Source organism: Ctenopharyngodon idella, chromosome 13 (assembly GCF_019924925.1).
Source record: "Ctenopharyngodon idella isolate HZGC_01 chromosome 13, HZGC01, whole genome shotgun sequence".
Lineage (NCBI taxonomy): Eukaryota > Metazoa > Chordata > Actinopteri > Cypriniformes > Xenocyprididae > Ctenopharyngodon > Ctenopharyngodon idella.
Window position 1 is genome coordinate 6959482 of NC_067232.1, and position 18874 is coordinate 6978355.

The following is an 18874-nucleotide window of genomic DNA, read 5'->3' on the forward strand; positions in this document are numbered from 1 at the left end:
GTATGCCCTTCTTTCTTTTGTGGACCACAAAAGGAGAATTTTTAAAAAATTTCCCCCTCACGCTCGTCCATATAATGGCAGTGAATATTGACCAGCTTAAAAAAGGCGCAAAATTATCACAGAATGATCCCATCACATGCCGTATATTCCAAGGGCCAGATTTACTAACAGCTTGTGCCGCGCAAACCCCCTTTTGGCATTAAAAAACTATTGTCTGGATTTACTAAAGACATGCAGTGCAAAATTAGTGCTGAAAAGGCATGGGCTAAGTTGTTTTTGCGACTAAGTTGTTTTATTTGTAGAACTTTCCCTTTCAGATTTACTAATGTTTGTGCTAGTCAATTTACTGGTATTTGCGCAATTATTTAACGCCCCAAAAAAAGCACGTCTTAACCCATTTTGCAATATGGCTGCAATTGTTGCTATATATAATGTGTACGTGTTTGCTAGATTACATGTAACAAGTTGACCTCGCACCAGATGAGCATCAGCTCTGCTTATTTGTGACCCACCGCTAATTTGCACTGCTCTTGGTTGATTGCGTTGGTCATTATGTAAATGATTTGACTGCGTCTGTGTTCTTTAATTTGCATGTCAGCAGTAGATCACATGCAAAACTTGCCACTCCCATCGGCACATTTGTGGAATTGCGCTCTCATGCCAGTTTGCCCCATTTAATAAATCTGGCCCCAAGTGTTCCGGGGTAATATGATAGGGCATAGCGAAAAACGAAATGTAATGTATTATTTAACTAAATTCTTGACCTTGGCTGTTGGTCTTCTTGGCACAACGTGCACGTTCATGAGACTCTATTAGCATCACTCCGTCTTGCCTAGAAAAAACACAGTTGTGAGATATCAAGATGAACAAAATCATACAACCAAAAGTTGATACCGTTTTAACATTGTCTGTGAGAATTTCAGACAGTCCATTTGTGCTTTTCTGAAATCTAGTTTGCTGTATGAAAAACTAGAAATCTAATTTGCTGTATCTAGCCTGCATGATTTCACATTATCCCAGCACTTTCCACAACCTCAAAACACATCACACACTTTTACATCTGTCAAACGCTCCGTCAGAGCTTCCTACTGTATATAGTGTGCAAGCACCCGTAATGTTGTCATTTTAGCATGTTCACATCCAGCTGGTGTCTATTATGGTGCCATAGTCTTCATCATTAAATGTATTCCATTTCTGGCAAATTCATCAGAACGGGATAGGACAGTAATTGTGACTAAGTGCAGCATGACTCTCCTCCTCTTCATTAATTGAAGAGGCAGAGCTGTTGTGCGTTGGTGGTACGGTACGAGAGAGAGTTGGCCACACAGGGCTCGCTGTCATGCACTCTAACGTGTGCTCATAGTGCAAAAGTCTGGCTGAGTCACACGTCTGTGAAACGCACTTCATCTGCCTCATTATAGATTATCTTAATGCTCATGATTGCTCTCTCACATTATACTGTAGCTCTTTTAGATGTGACTTCCTGAGGCTCTGCAGCTGTAATAATACCTGCCATTTGTATAGGTGTCTCAAATTATTTAGTTCATTCCTACACTATATTTGCAAAAAAAAAAAAAAAGGTTGGTGCTGTACTGCTCTTCCTTTTTGAATATAATAAACCCCTTTGTTCCATAGAATGGGATTTTTACACTGATTTGGCTTTGGAGTATATCAACGTTTATCTTTTTGTTCTGGAAAGACGTCAGCCTGTTTTCATCCGCAAGCATCCACTACTATACCTAATATGTATACGCTGAAAAACATTGGAATATATCTGCACAATAATAGATGTCAAAAGCACTAATGCACAGGAACCTGGGTTGTCGCATGATTGCACTGTTTTTGTGCACAGAGATTGCATCTGCATCTTAATTAGGACTGTTATAGCTGTGTTCCTTAGTTATTGGCTTTACCATGGCAAAATCTCCAGTGTATCATGAAGGCCATTGGTGAATTGCAGATTTTAAATCATCATCAAGACAAGAATTATAGCATCCTGCAGCTTTTCTGAAGCTCAGTCCCAGAGAGGGACGTCATTACTGCATGCTCTCCCTCTTCTCTTCTTTCTTCCTTCTCCTTCTCTCCTCTGCTCCTCTTTTGTTTTCTTCACTTCGTTCATTCTATATCACAATGCCCACACATCTGTTCTTCACAAGCACAGTGTTCTCCTTATCAGGCTGTTGCACTTTCAGTTGAGAATTTAGTTCAACTGTTTTGTTTTTTCACCCTCTGTTTCAAATTTTCTCAGACTTTATTTATTGCATTTTTCTGCATTCTGCATTACATCTACAAACCCTGGTTCTAAATGATCTTATTCCTTCATAGTTTGAGTCCAATATTACTTAATACTGGTCCAATATCCAAAAGTTTTTTCTCCTTAGTTAAAAAAAAAAAAAAAAAAAAATGCTTGTTTTGTTTTTTTCTTTCGCGTACATGCGGCAATCCTGACAAAACATGACATTTTCGTGATCAAACACAAGCCATTCACGACCCGTCAGCCATTTGGCATTAAATTTTCTTTTCTTCGTTTCTCTGTCGATATTTTCATCCCCTGCCTCGTTCCTCTTCTCGCCCCCAGAAATCTGTCCCAACCACCGCCGCATTTAGTTTAATATGAACTTTTTCCTTTACTAGCTAACTCCCTCCTCTTTCAGTCTATGCTCCCTGCTCTGGCTCCATTCGTTCTTCTTCTTCCTTGTGTTTTCTGATGGACGCTCCGTTAGTTTCCATGGTTTCTTGCGCTGGTTTCACTGCAAACTGCGCGCAGCCAATGGGCGTATGAAACGTCATCGCGTAGCATTACGGCACACTGTTCATGGGAAATGTAGGAAGTGCTGCCAGGGGGATAAATTACCGAGAACAGAGCCTCATGCATCACCGGCCAAACTGGCTAGTAAGTTTTTATTAACACCCACCAAAATGAATTTTAACCCGCATTTGGCAGGTTGGCGGGTGTTAATTTAGAACCCTGGATATAACCCTAACCGTAAAGCCACGTTGGCCTATCAGAAGCCTGGAAGAAAGGTTATTACCGGTTCCGACGTCACAAGCCAAAATCTCCGGTTTCACTGTCTACATGACAACAGTGCAACCGGAGAGTTCAGTTTCGGTGACCGGATACTGCGTTTGCATGTGGACGAACGGTCAAACCGCATAGAAAAATCTGCAGTTTTGAAAATACCCGTCTTCATGTGGACAGGGCCTTAATCTGCTCCAACACACCTGTCTGTTATTAGCTGGTTCACGTGTGATTAATTCATATAATTGGCGCAGAGACCTGGTGGGGAAAACATCCATAGAACTGCATTATAGGCCTGTCATTTTCCATCTCAAAAGAGGAAAAACAAAAATATGTGAATAAATTGCAAGTTTTGGGCAATTGTGATCCATATACAGCACCTGCTGCAGTATTTCTATCATTAAAACAGTGGGACACAAAAAACCTTAATGTAAAAAACACTGAAAATGCTGTCTGTCTGTCTGTCATCGTGACACTGTCCATGATATGAGTATTTCTTTGTTATTTATTTATTTTTTTTTATCTCATTTTCCCTTTAAAAAAATTCTACCATTTTCACTTTTCTACAGTCCAGTGACAATTTGGAAAGAAAACGCGTCAGAAGCCTACTGTTGCTATAGTAACGAAAGCAACTTTAACACGGGTCCATACTTTTGCAGCATCTCTCATGTGACACTGAAGACTGGAGTAATGGCTGCTGAAAATTCAGCTTTGCCTTTACAGGAAAAAAGTCAATTTTAAATTTCATTAAAACAGAAAACAGCTATTTATAATAATATTTCACAAAAATAACAATGATGTAATAATTTCACAATATTAATGTCTTTCATTACATATATATATATCAATATTTAACCACTCTAAGCTGATGTTAACCAATCAGAATCAAAAATTCCAGATTGTATGTATATTGTGTATATGTAAACAAACCCATAAGTGTAGGGACGTTTTTAATAAAAGTAATATATGAAATACTTAACTGTTTTTTTTTTTGTTTTTTTTTTAAATTCACTTGCTGCTGGTCAGTGTGGGTGTGGGTGGGGGAGACTCTTTCTGAACTCTGACTGTACATATCACACCAACCATGATTGGCACCCTGAGAAATTGCATCCACATGTCCTGTCTCCATCAACATGCCAGTCTGCTGTTTCAATGACAGCTGGCTGGAAGAGGTGAAATATAAAATATGGCTTCTCCGAGGCGCAACAGCAAGAACTGCTTAATGCTGTTTTTTTGTGTTAAAACTTAGTATACAACTACTTTTTCATATATACAGTCATGTGAATATTTATAAATGATAGTTTCTTCACTGAACAACCAATGTGTACATAAGAAAAAGGACCTCTGAGCTCACTGGCAGTGCGTAGTGGATCTAGTGCTATAATGTATGCTAGATTTAAAGTGTCAGAGGCGTGGAAGATGTGTGTTTGTGTAAAACAAACATTTTACATTGTTCTTTTCAAAAGATACAACGCAGATGCACAATGGCATTATTTGCGATTTGTTGATGAATACCAGCTATGTTTTAATGTATGACTTGTCATGTCGCATGTTATTGTGTCATCAGTGTTGTTTACTTGATCAAGTGCCTGAATTTGTATCATAAGGAACTACGGAGTGGAATGAGACATGACCTAGATAGATAGATAATAGCTGCCCTGAATTTGCTAAAATGGCCAATGAGGGGACTGACAGACTTTAAAGGGTCTTTGGCATTAGATGAGTTTTGAGCAGTTTGCTACTGTATATTGCATGGTGTGCTTGCGAAGTTCTGCTAATGAAGCTGATATCTATGAAGAACATCTTAAACGAGTCACTTATGACATTCTGTTTTAATTAAAATGCTGTTTATGTAGACAACGGGCCATTTAATGTAGATACTATAGTGAGTCAGCTCATTAGGTTTTGATACACAGCCAATGTGAGTATTCTTTTATTGGGGTTTGGCAATGGAATTTCCTTTTATACTATCAATTATTTATTTCACTTCATAATGGAAAGATTCATTAGGATCATGTAAGCCTGTATATGTTTGCATTCGTCTTAATGTGCGCATCTTCCCTACCGTTCAAAAGAAATTAATGCTTTTTTTTTTCAACAATGATGCATTAAATCAGTAAAATTATTTTAAAAAATCATTGAAAAAAATGAGACTTTTATTATTTAAAAAAATCATAAATTGTAACGATATTTCACAATATTACTGTTTAACTGTATTAAACTTAATTAAACTATTAAAATAATGCAGCCTTGGTGAGCTTCCAAGAGACTCCAAACTTTTGATAGGTAGTGTATTTGTGTGTGTGTGTGTGTGTGTGTGTGTGTGTGTGTGTGTGTGTGTGTGTGTGTGTGAGAGAGAGAGAGAGAGAGAGAGAGAGAGAGAGAGAGAGAGAAAAAACACAAGTGTGTACTATGTGTCAGTGTTCCTGCAGCTTGGCAGTAAGACAGTCAAACCATTGAACATCTAGTTCTGTGCCTGTGAGCACATGGCCAGGCCTCGCTTACACTGATCAGACTCAATATTATTATATTATGAAATGGTGTGAAATGTTGAGGGACATCACAGGGGAGAAGGAATTGAATGGAAATTAAATATCCATTGATTTACCTCCCTCAAACTTCTGTTTGGATCTGCAGTATTCTCTATATCTGATCTCCAAGAGTGCACATGAAAGGATGTCTCTGGTATTGATGGGAATTCTCAAGCCAAACGCATGCATATTGCAGGATACACGTATCCTGTTTCGGTATATAAGTATACTGACGATACGCACTGAAAGATGTTTGTCCATGTGAGTTAGAAAGGATAAAACACTAACCCTTTTGACATCCTTGATATTGGCATCATGGTAGAGTAGAAAGAGTTTCAAAGACAGTGGGGGGGGGGAGAAGAAAAAAAAACTTAGCCTCTTCATTATGGTTCTTTTGGCACTCAACAGCTTTCTCTTCATTCCTTGCTCTTTCTTTTGCCTCTTTAGTTCAATCAGACTGCTGTTTCTCTGACTGACCCCAGCTGCCTCGCTCACTGTGGGATGTCGTTTGCTGGGCACGGGGGGTTCTGTATAAAAGAAGCTGATGTCATTTCTCTCTTGACCTCTAATTTAGAGGATGTTTGGGGTCTCGTCTCAGAGGAGAGGCTTGGTCGACCTCAAAGCTTTGGCACTCTGTGAAACGTACGTGCGCAGATTTAAAACAATCAGCCCCGCCAGCAAGGTTTGCTCTAACTTTTAGAAGCGCCAAACCCACTCTTCTCTGTGCGAAATGGAAAGGAAGACAGACTTTCACGATTTGTCCCTTAATGATCCCCTCTGCTTTCTGTAATTGCAGCCTCTTATCTTCAAAGCAGACCTTTGAATGCCCTTCAGTTTGGGTGGATTCCAATAGTCCACTTATAGCAAACCTGAGTCCTTTCTTTTGCCACAGAAGGGTTTGGCTTTGAACCTGGAGAGTCACGACTCGGCGTTTAGAAAACATTTAGACCCACTTCTAGGTGACTAATATCAATGTGTCAAAAAATATAAAATTAATCTAAATGTCTGCTCCTAATTTACCTGAACAAGGAGCAGTTAAGCTGAGAGAGAGAAATTGGCCCAGCGCTCATTTAGCATCCTTTCTGTGATCATTTTACACAAAAAGAGTTTTTTTTTTACAACTATAAATGTGTTGTCTTTAGCATAATCTTTCAAGAGTGTACATGATACATATAGTTCTGTTTAGATGGGCTGTTCACTAGGGTTTGGAAATGTTGATTCTTATAGAATTCCACTGGAAGTGTGTTGAAACATGAATGAGTTGTTTTCTGTGGAGTCATTTCTAGATATTTTAGTTTTCAGTATTTCAGATTTTCAGTAGTGCTCCAGCTTTAAGGTCACTCAGTACTTACTGAATTTCTTTGAGGGGGAAAAAAAAAAAAAAACTTATCGACAGTGTTTTAGGTATCATACTTACATTCAAAAGTTTGAAATTGGTAAGATTTTTTTTAATGCTTTTAAAAAAGTTTCTTATGCTCACTAAGGCTGCATTATTTGGTACAAATACAGTAAAAAGCAGTTATTTTGTGTGTAAATATTAATACAATTTAAAATAACTTTTCTATTTTAATATATTTTAAAATGTGATTTATTACTGTGATGGCAAAGAGTCTTCTGTGTCACATGATCCTTCATAAAACATTCTAATATGCTGATTTGACTGATTTGATTGCTCAAGAAACATTTATTTTTATTTTAAATCTTGAAAATAGTTGTACTGCATAATATTTTTGTGGAAACCATGGTACATTGTTAATATAAAACTCAGTAGAACAGCATTTATTTGAAATAATCTTTTTGTAACCATGTTAAAGTCTTTACTAACAATGTTGACCAATTTAATGCCAATTTATTTTTATTACTACTTTTGAAAATCTCACTGACCCGAAACTTTTGAACGGCATGCAGGTGTGCAAATTTTATTATATATTATACTTGAAAAGAGCCTCCTGTGGTATTATGGGATACACTGTAAAAAAAGAATTGTTGGCTTAACTTAATGTAAGTTACCTGGTTGCCTTAAAATTTTGAGTTCATTGAAATTAAAAATTTTAGTTAATACAATGAAGGCGATTAACATTAATTATCTAAGTTGATTTGACAAAAGTGTTGTGATAAATCATGAAAATATTTTTTTTTACAGTGTAGCAAAGTTGAAAGCAAAGATCTCAGCAGGTTGCCTGATATTGTTCACCTCATGAATGTTGCGTATTCAGACATCCTACTTTGACATACTGCTTTTTGGTTACCATATTATATGGAAGTATGCATATATGGTTACAGGGATGGTTTATAGTCCTTGAACATAATTTTGGAGATCGTTTCAAACACACAACATAGAATTCCCCTTTGCTCTACTCTAAATAACTGGTGAGGAATAAATAACTAAAACTTCAGATTGAAGAACAGAATAATAGGAAGTATGAAGAAGATGAGGCTCAGGGAGCAAATTTTGTGGATTTATGACACCACATCTTGCTAGAGACAGGCGAGAAAAGACAAACAAATAGCACCAGTCATGACTGTTAACTCACAACCTTTGAAATCATTAGACACATGATTGATGGCAGACTGCAATGTAATTAGGTGGAAAGATTCAGATTTCAACCACATGCCAAAATTCAGAGAATGGAAGAAAATGAACAGAAAACACATTTAGGGAGAATTTCTCCCCTCTATCAGGGCAAACTACTGTCACAAAAAGGTCAAAATAGAGATTTGATGTCTGTTTTAATTGCCAGCACCCATGGCACATTTCCACTCTTTCTCATTTCTTCTTCCTGCTTCTTCCCTCCAGCAGTAAGTACAGTTTTTAGTTTATTTAATCTCTAGGCTCTGAGAGACTAATGCATGTTTTCAGCAGTGCAGCAGAGAATGCCATGAATTAAATCCTGAAACGAACTTCTTGGTGGAGTGGAGTGTTGATGCGCAAATAACCACCCAGACAACAGCCGGGCGGCAGAGGAGTGTGCAGCGAATATTGAAACCAGATTAAAGCATTTTCCCTCAATTTCCCTGATTATCTTTCAGTCCTGCCACTCCAAGAGCCATTCTGCACCCATTTCTGATCAGCCTTACTGGTTTACCCAGTAATGTAGTGTTTTATGGCTATTCACACAATCCATCATTATGTAAGATGCATAGCAATGATTGGGAATGATTGTGATTAAATGCCTCAGACCTGCACTTAGCACAGATTGATCAAGGCATGAATTATGTCTTTAGAAGTCAGAGCAGAAAACAAGGTCAGAGACAGGGCGGATGTTCACCGGTGTACTAGATTCAGTGGAGTTACTCCAAGTCTCATTTAAGAGAAAATAATTACGTGTTCCTGCTCGAATTGCATGGACAAGCTTATATGAATACATTTGTCTTTACAGCTAGGGCAAGCATCCGTGCAGGTTGCCTGAAGTCAGAGGTTTGGCATTCACGGTTGATGAAATAAAGTATGGAGCATATGGTAGGGGTTGATATTTGTGCTAATGTAGCATGTCATATTTTTTTTTTTTTTCCATCTAAGTAGTTGAGTTAAAGCTGCTCTAAACCACATAAAGCCATACTGCAATGGCAACTCTGCCCACCTCAGATCCTACTTCTACTTATTCATTTCTTAAAAAAAACAAAAAAAAAACTTTTGTATTCAAACCTTTTTCCATCTCAGAATGAAAAATATAAAACTGGCAGAAAGAGGACTCCCACCACATGTCTATGACAGGATATCTTTTATTATGTGAAACTATATTTTCATTCATTTTATGCTTCTATATCCATAATTTTGTATTAAAAATATTACATTAATTATTTCTTTATGTTGCATTACACAGTCAGCGCTTTACAGGGTAACGGCAGCCTTAGTTTCTGAAAGTGAGATGACTTTTCATTGTTTTTAGTATTTAGCTTGGGGACAGATTGTAAGAGTTAAAAAAATTATGATATATAAAAGCAATCTAACACTGCCCACACCTAATAAAACACCATGCCTACAGTGAAATACGCTGGTGGTATCTTCATGCTGTGAGGTTGCTTTTCATTATCATGATCTGGGCATTCTGTTAATATAGAAAGAGGAATAGCGGAAATACTGCAAGATTACCTACTTCATTCTGAAACTTCAAGCCTGGGAGAAAGTTAATTTTTCAAGAAGATAAAATTCCCAAACACAAAGCCAAATTAAAATTGGAGTTGCTCAAGAACAAATTGAATGCCCTGCAATGGCCCAAGAAAACTTACAGCTGTCATTGCTGAAACAGATGCTTCTACCTTTTTTCACTCTTTTCTTTTATGTGCTTTTGTACAGTTGCTGGGAAAAGGATATTAACCCTTGGATTTTCAAAGGAAAAATGGATTGAGATGCTTTGGAATGACCTCAGATGAGCGATTTATACCAGCATCCCAGGTATATTGCTGAACTGAAATGGTTTTGTAAAAAGCAATGGTGAAAAAAATCCTCTTGATCATTGAATAGGTCTTATCCGCAATTACAGGAAACGTTTGGTGGAGGTTATTGCTGCCAAAGCAGGGTCAACATGTTATTAAAGCCAAGGGTTCACATATGTTTTCTACCCTGAACTGTGAATGTTTTCATTGAGGGCATATACAGAATAGGCGTTTAGTTTGTGTTCTTTGTTTAAGCAGACTGTGTTTGTCTATTGTTATGACTCAAATGAGGATCGGATCAAATTTTATAAACAATTTATATAAAAATCTACACTGCTTACCAAGGCTGCATTTATTTGATCAAATATACAGTAAAAACAGTAATTGATAAATATTATTACAATTTAAAATAACTGTTTTCTATTTTAATGTATTTTAAAGTTTTATTTATAAAATGTTTTATAAGTCATATTGTGATTTATGAACTTGCAATAATGGAAATAGTCAAAACTGTGAAAAACAAACTTGCAGAAACTCACTCCCATAGAAATCTATGGCAAAGACGCGAATTCACAGAATTTTTCCTGCAATTGCATACTGTTCTCCTTGGCCACATAAACACTGAAGAGTTTTGGGAGATACAACCTCATTAATGTGGGAGTTAATACCCTAAATTATAATTTTTTATGTCTATGGAATACTGGACCTATTTGGTTTAGTACTATTAGTGACCTGAGACATATTATTGTCCGGTAGTTTTTAAGAAATAACCATTGATTAAGGCACCATGTTTTGTTTATGCTCATTAAGCTGCTGCTTCTAAACAATTCTTATGCTCTCTCTGGATTCTAATGAGTTGCCCCAAAACTTTAAGGATGGTGGAGAGAGAATGATATCAAAACACAGACAACTAGCTTGGTTTCTGTTTGGTTCCATGCACAATAGAGCTTAATTTTTAAAAGATTGCGATCTCTATTCATGCGATCTTATTCCTAAATGACAACGATTCAGCTATGTTGGTTAAACCTTTGACAAGTACGATCACAGCGAACATTCAAATCTGCTTTGGCACAGCTGACCTAGAGAGAGCAGTTGTCATGTATTGGTACAGTATAAAAGTGAAAGTGACATGTGCAGGCCAAGTATGGTAACCCATACTCGGAATTTGTCCTCTGCGTTTAACCCATCCAAGTTTGTGCACACATAAGAGTAGTGAGTAGGCATGTGACGGTATCAAATTTTCATGTTGCGATAATTGCTGAAGCTTATGGTATTATCACGATATTGAAATAAGTTGCAAAAAAGTGTTGTCATAGTATAACAGGTTTAAGAACTCTTTTTCCTATAAAAAAAAGAACTCTGAGTCTGAACATTTAAATACAACAACGCAATGCACACAAAAAAATTATGAAGTAAATTTTTTCAAACAGATAATTATAAAGAACAACAGGTAACACTTTACAATAAGGTCTCATTAATAACAAACAATCAGAACATTTTCAATCATTAGGGCATGTTGTAGTCCACATTAAAATATAAAAATGTTTAAGTTTGAAAATAAATAGCCTATTAAGTTTTTTAGTATTAAGTATTTGGTGCTGTGATGAACAGCATTGCGAATACAAAAAAAATGAATGGCTGTTTGAAGCATTTTAAAAACTGTTCAGTAGCAGCTGCTGTGTTTACGGGGTTACCGGGGTAACCGCTGCATTTCTGCTGTTCCATCAGCGCCCTCTGCTGTCAGAGAGTGAACGTGCACTTTCATTCAGCAAGGCACCATGTGCTTCTCATGCACGTTAGGGCTTGTTTACATCTGAGTGTCCCTTTGACGCAGCATAAAGCGGTGTTGTGCATTTTATATGGTTGATAAAAATCTGAATAATTCATAATAAATAATTATTCACAGTATTTTGAAGTGCCTGCGATAATATCATGCATATTCATTATCGTGATACATCGTATTACTGAATATCGCCACATGTCTAGTAGTGAGTAGTGAACCCACACACACACTGCAAACTGTGGACACACACACACCCGGAGCAGTGGGCAGCCATTTTTGCTGTGGCACCCGGGGAGTGATTGGGAGTTAGGTGTCTTGCTCAAGTCTGACTCTCTAACCATTAGGCCACGACTGCCCCTAACAAAAAACAGTTTCACAAACAGTATTTTTAAGCACAGTGTCGTTATTTCTGTGTTACAATAATTCGCATTATCACAGATGTACTGGGATAAAAGTTTATAGTTTGGATATAAACACTGATGTCTACTGTAGTGATCAAAATAGAGTAAATCACATTTCGAAAGAAACTGAGACAGGGGTAGCTGCAGGTCAAAGGAATGGACATGCCAAAAGGTGAATTGCTACAACAGAAACTAACCCTCAACTCTACCTGACAGACAGTTCTTGCGACCAATGATTAAGACCTTTCTCCACGCCCCTACCTTTCGGCACACCCTAACCTTTCGTCACGGCCATTACTCCAACCTGCAGATACCCACACTTGGAGATACTTGATACTTCAAATAAAGGTTGTTTCAATTACATCGTCACACCGGTAGGTTGCGACAAATAACTGTTAAAAATGTATTGGCCATTGAATCATTCATTCAAAATATATATATATATATATATATATATATATATATATATATATATATATATATATTTTTTTTTTTTTTTTTAATTATTAATTAAAATGAATTAAATATTTTTTAAAAAGACTTCAGCAATTAACATTTTGTCAGAACCTCTAGTAAACTGCATGTTATTTTATTTAGTTGTTTATTCAGAATTGTGGGAGAATCGTGATCTCTATTTTAAACAAAAAAAAATTGTAATCCTCCATTTAAGAATCATGTAGCTCTAGTACACAACCTGAATTTTGAGTGAAATTGCTTGTAGAATGCAGTTGTCACTCCCGTAAATAACGAAACTTTGTACGTACGGAACAGGATTAAGTGATCCGTAGAGGAGTGACAACCATATTTAGCTGCAGTGTGGCCATTGTGTCGTTGCTGGCCTGTAGTGATACGATACGTTCCACTCTGGCCTAGCAGTGCCGGCGCCCACCATGACTCCTGAATCGCAAAGTAATGACGAATGAATGAGCAATCGTTCTCTTCACACCTCCAACTCCTCTCCCTCATTTCTCGCCTCTCACGTCTGCCAGGCACATCCCAGCTCTGCAATAATCCCTCAACTATCTGTGCACACTACCAAAAATAACCTGCTCCTGCAGAAAGAGAGAGATGCAGGAGGAGGATGCACAAAGCAACAGAGACATAAACTTTCAAATTGTGAAGGGAGAGCGTGAACGCAGGGGTCAGAATGCTCCAGACTGTCTTTCTGTATGTGGGTGTCTGTTCGAGTGAGTTTGTGATATGTTCGCTTCCTCTTCACTTTGTCATGTTTATCGCCATCCCTGCAGCTTGTCAGAGCAGCGGCCCTCCTGTGTGCCATTAGTAAGATTAAACTGTACCGCTTTTTACATAATCACTATTTCAACACTGTCAGTTCTCCACACACATGGTGCTCTCCACGCCGTCCAGTGTGTTGCTGACAGTAAAGATCTGTCGTCACAAACCAGACTCGATCATAGAGTTGTCATGCCTGCCATTTTAATTCACTGTGCCTGTCCAACCCAAGACCACTCAGTCTTCACGCTGGGCCTTTGGTCATCTTTGCTGCTTCAGTCTGCTTTGGGAGGGTGTTGTAAACAGTTGGTGGTCAGAATCTACAATACTGTGGTCTTATGAGTTGTGTGGGAAATAAATGAACATCATTTTGTGCAATCTTTGTTTTAATAATTTAGGTTATGAGTAAATTCAAAACTTTTTTGGGTTACACTTTATTTCGATTGTCCACTTTAGACACTAACTATAAGAAGTAGACTGTTTGAAGACTGTTAGAGTTAGGTGTTAGGGTTCAGGTTAGTAGAATAAGTTGTCATGTAGTGGAATAGTAACTTAACTTAGTAACTTAAATAAAGTGTCAGCAGATATCAAACAGACAGTGTACTAATACTTTAAATAAGTTAGTTGACATGTAGTTACAAAGTTACTTATAGTTAGTAGAATGTCTAAAGTGGACCATCAAAATAAAGTGTTACCCAGTTTTTTGTTTTTTTGTCGGACTATAAATGTATTAAATTTCAGTGCATGCCTAATTTGACCTTACTATGAAAGGGATACAATACTACAGCAATCTTTAATCATTTACTCACACTGTATAAAAAACAATCCTGTCATTTTTACATTAACAAATACAGTAAATTCTGTAAAAATACAGTAAAAACTTTTTTTTTTATTGTGGAATGTGGATGCCACATTCTTTATCTAGGCTGCATATACAAAACAAGCTGTAACTATTTTTGTAAAATATTTTTCGGACTTTTTTTCATGCAGTTGCAGGTTTACATCTCACAATTCTGACTTTTTTTTTTCTCAGAATTGCGAGTTTATATCTTGCATATCTTTATATCTTGAGAAAAAAGTCAGAATTGCAAGATATAAACACATTCAAATCTGCCACTTTGAGAACCAATTAAGTTTATGCATTTTTTTTTTTTCTTTGCATCCTTCTCCTTATGTGGTGTAGTACACACTGTGCTTATATAAACAAAGACATACTCTTGTGTATCATTAATGTGGCAGCTGTGAATGACTAAGGGGAAGGTTTTCTGTGAATAATGGTCTATTTGTCACACATAGCTATTGTTCGGCTTCAGAAGACTTGGAATACAGCACACGAGCCTCATGGACTTTTATGTGCTTTTTGGAGCTTGACAGTTACAATCACAATCCTCTCATCCCTCTTCCATCTCCTGTGTTCCACGGATGAAAAAATACAGATTTAGAACGACACGAGGAAGAGTAAGTGATGACAGAAATTTCATTTTGGGGTGATCTATCTCTTTAATATTGCTCCTGCAAAGCAGCATCGCTTTATTCATTCATAAGTTCTTCTCTCCCCCAACCCCACCCCCCAAAGAAGAGTAACTTATTCAACAAAATTGATTTTCAGAAAAAAAATTCAGAAAAAGTGGCTTAAAGCTGAAATAGCTTTATTTTATTTATTTATACTTTTTAACATCTGCTAATATGGTTAGGTCATTTGTTAAATTCTGTGTTTTCTTAATTTTTGAGTCAACATTGTTTGTTTATTTATTTATTTATTAAGAATTGTGAATGACAAAAATAAAGTGCTAACATTTAGGAATGATACTTATAGATGTTAAGAGTGATTTTAGAGTGTCAAAGGGTTTTAAATCTATTTAGTTCTATGTCAATGTGTAGACCAGCCCAGAATGCTAATTCACCATAATATAAAGCCTGTGGTTAACAACACTTGAGACTTTCATGTTTTGTTCAAAAAGCATACATCAAACATTCATTTTTAACTTTTTTTTTTTTTTTTTTTGCTATAAGGGCTACAACTACCACAGGGATGTAAGTTTATGTGCTTGATGAATTGGACAACTATTGTTAAAGGTCCAATGTGTAAAATTTAGGAGGATCTATTGACAGAAATGCAATATAATATACATAACTATGTTTTAAGTGGTGTATAAAGACCTTACATAATGAACCGTTATGTTTTTATTACCTCAGAATGAGCCATTTCTGTCTACATACACCGCAGGTCCCCACCTCGAATTCGCCATTTTGCGCCGCCATGTTTCTACAGTAGCCCTAAATGGACAAACTGCTCTACAGAGCATGTTTGCTTGACTGGCTACTCTCTGCTGTCTCAGACGAGGACATATTTGTCCTGTGACAGCCACCGTAGCTTCTCTATGTGCTTCGAAAGGGAAGGGTGAGCGGTGGCCTGAACCGTTGGTTGCAATTCGCAACCTCACCGCTAGATGCCACTAAACTTTACACACTGCACCTTTAACTTGTTTTTAAAAACAATGACTTCAAAATTTTACATTATAATTGTACAATTTACGTTGTAGAACAGACACTGTTTCACTCATAAATGAAAACTACTATTCTAAAAACCAAAAAATTCCTTTGGGAACCTGTGGTTTGAAAATTCATTTGAAAATGAGCCTTCTAGTTCCATATTAATACTCCAACAGATAAAGCTTCATCCTCTGTGGCCATTTTAGGGAGAAGCTTTGTGGTTTATCATTTGCAGCTGTGCTTTCCAAAGGTTCCTCTTGACAGACAGAGGAGTTCTTTCCCCAAGAACCAGAGACACTTCCCTGGGGAGAAGAGAGGAGTGAACAGGTGTTTCTGTCCACTGATGTTCTTCCCCAGAGATGAAAAAGGCACTGGCACTCCAGCTCACACTCTGTCAGTACAGATCTATGTCCAGTGGCGGCAGGAAAGCCGACTGGGTCGCAGATGGTGCTGTTGGGTTTAGTGTCAGAGAACTAAAGAGGTGACGAGCACAAGCATCACCTGGGTCTATGGAGACAAGAAATTCAACAATTCTGGATGCTAGGTTATTTCTAGATGTAGATCTGATCATCATAAGCCACCATTTTGCATGGTTATTTAGGTTTTTACTTGTGCACAAACATGGCTCAACATTAAGGTAAGGCATGATAAAAATAATAGGGGAATATCACTGTGCTAAACATTTCCATAGCTAGCTATTTGTTAGCTATACTGACTTGCATTTTCATAGGTGATGTTCATCAATGAGATGAAATACTTGCGCTTGTTTTTGAAAAGAATTATTCAGATACATGCTACACACCAGCAGTCACATGTTGCTGTAGGCGAGATCAGTCATGAGGCACTCCATTCTACCTTGCTATAAAAGAGAATGAAAGAAACAATCAACTATGAATCATTGTTACTGAAAAATGATTCAGTTGAACTATTAATGCAAAACAATATGGTGACATCATACAATTTGTGTCACGACTTGTCTCTCAAGAATATATACAGTATATTAAATAAAATTACAACCATTTGTAAATACATTTTGAGCTATGTCATGCCATCCAAGATGAAAGCCAATATGGAATATGTCATGATCTGTTACAATACATCAGTTTAGTCTCTTATACATTTCAAGCTCATGAGATGTCCAAATTATTTGATGTATCCCATGAAGCTTTGTGAATTATGGGTGTAACTTCTGGCTAACTATATAAACAATTAGTAACTGGCTTGTTTCATGCAAGCAGTGATAAAATTTGTGAGAATGTGGTACACAGATTAATTAGCCTAGACTATCTTTTGAAATCTGTTGAAAGTGTTGTGCAAAGCTGTTCACAGTTTGGGGTCAGTAAGATTTTAATTCTAAAAAATGAATTCTTTTCAGCAAGAATGCATTAAATTGCTTAAAAGTGACAGTACAGACATTTATAATGTTACAAAATAATTCTATTTCAAACAAATTCTGTCCTTTTGAACTCTCTAAAAATCCTGAAAAAAAAGTAATTTCCACAGAAATGTCAAGCAGCAACTGTTCTCAACACTGATAATAAGAAATGTTTCTTGAGCACCAAATCAGCATATTAGAATGATTTCTGAAGGATCATGTGACACTGAAGTAATGGCTGCTGGAAATTTAGAATAAATTACATTTTAAAAACATGTTCAGTTGAAACAATAATTTTAAATTGTAGTAATATTTTCACATTATTGCTTTTTTTACTGTCTTTTATCAAATAAATGCAGCCTTGGTGAACGTAAGAGACTTCTTTCAAAAACAATAAAAACTGGTACTGACTCCAAACCTCTGAACAGTGTACACATTTACAAAGTATTCATTTCATGTAACTTTTTAATCACAAAATAAGTTTTTGTTCAGTTCAGAAAAGTTCTGTAAAGTCCTTTTCAGTTCAGAATGTTTTTAATACATTTACATTTATTCATTTAGCAGATGCTTTTCAAGGTCACAGAAATGATGGCACAAGCGATAAATCATATGCAGTCAAAAATGTTTTCAGGCGATGATAGAGGGTTAAACCCTAATAATCAGTAAAAGCTAAGAGCTAGCATATGCTGACACAAGCATCAATGACTGAGACAGTTTCCTTGGTGCTTCAGTCAATCATTCAACTTCATCCATGAGAAAAAGAAAGTCAACAGCACACTGTATGACCAATGACTGATTCATCATCCTTCTTTCGGCTTGTTTTGCTCCTGCTTTGACCTTTCTTGTCTGCTGAAATCTCAATAATTGATTGTGTCTGTTTTTCTACCATGGTTGGTGGTGTTTTTTCTCCATTTCCTACATGGCTTTGCCTTAATGAGTACATTCCTTATCATATCTGCGTGGGCTTTCACCATTGTCAAAGAGTCCTCGAGGTGAATTAAAACTGGGCAGAAAAACAGTGGCCATCAAATGTTAACGCTTGGCAATTTATTCAGTTATGAAAGACGAGCATAAGTTATAAGTCTGTGGTTCTGATTCTCTCTTTGCCTCTGTCTGTCTATCTCTTATATCTCCTACTCACTGTCTCCCTCTTACTGTCAGTCCCCTTTCTGTGAACCCTTCCTGTCTTTGTTCTCTTTCTTTCCACATTATCATCTTCCCAACTCATTGTCCACATGCATCTCTTTTTTTTTTTTCTACGTACGTAGCATTTTTATGCACGGTCGCCACTCCAGGAAGCCATTTTTTAGAAGGTCTGGCAAGGGGAACTTCTGCAACAGTATTATAATTTCTACAGTCTTCCTGTTTCACACTATACAGCACTAATAATTCTACCAAGTGCCCTTGCAGTGGCTTATGGCCGGCCCAGCAGGATCATATGGGCAGGAATGTTAAGATATTATGCTCTCTATTCATCAACACCTGATGAATCTGCCAGAAAAACACTCCCCGAATTATACACTTCATCTTTCTATTCCTCTACAGCTCCCTCTAATCCTGCTTTTTCTGAATGGTGAATTGGTGGAAATATGCCAGCCATTAATGACACCGACACAAAGACACTGAAACTTTCACGTAGACAGCCAAACAAACATGTCTTGC

At 37.0% G+C, this 18874-nt stretch overlaps 1 protein-coding gene across 1 annotated transcript in view; it reads left to right on the forward strand.

Moving 5' to 3' along the window:
- The window catches only part of ccdc172 (coiled-coil domain containing 172), a 48271-nt gene extending 37893 nt beyond the window's left edge, over window positions 1-10378 (forward strand). Inside the window, exon 8 of the mRNA XM_051917786.1 lies at window positions 9848-10378. Within this exon, the coding sequence (XP_051773746.1) occupies window positions 9848-9868 (21 nt within the window). The 3' untranslated portion in view covers window positions 9869-10378. The remainder of the gene's footprint in view (window positions 1-9847) is intronic.
- The last annotated feature ends 8496 nt before the right edge of the window (window positions 10379-18874 follow it).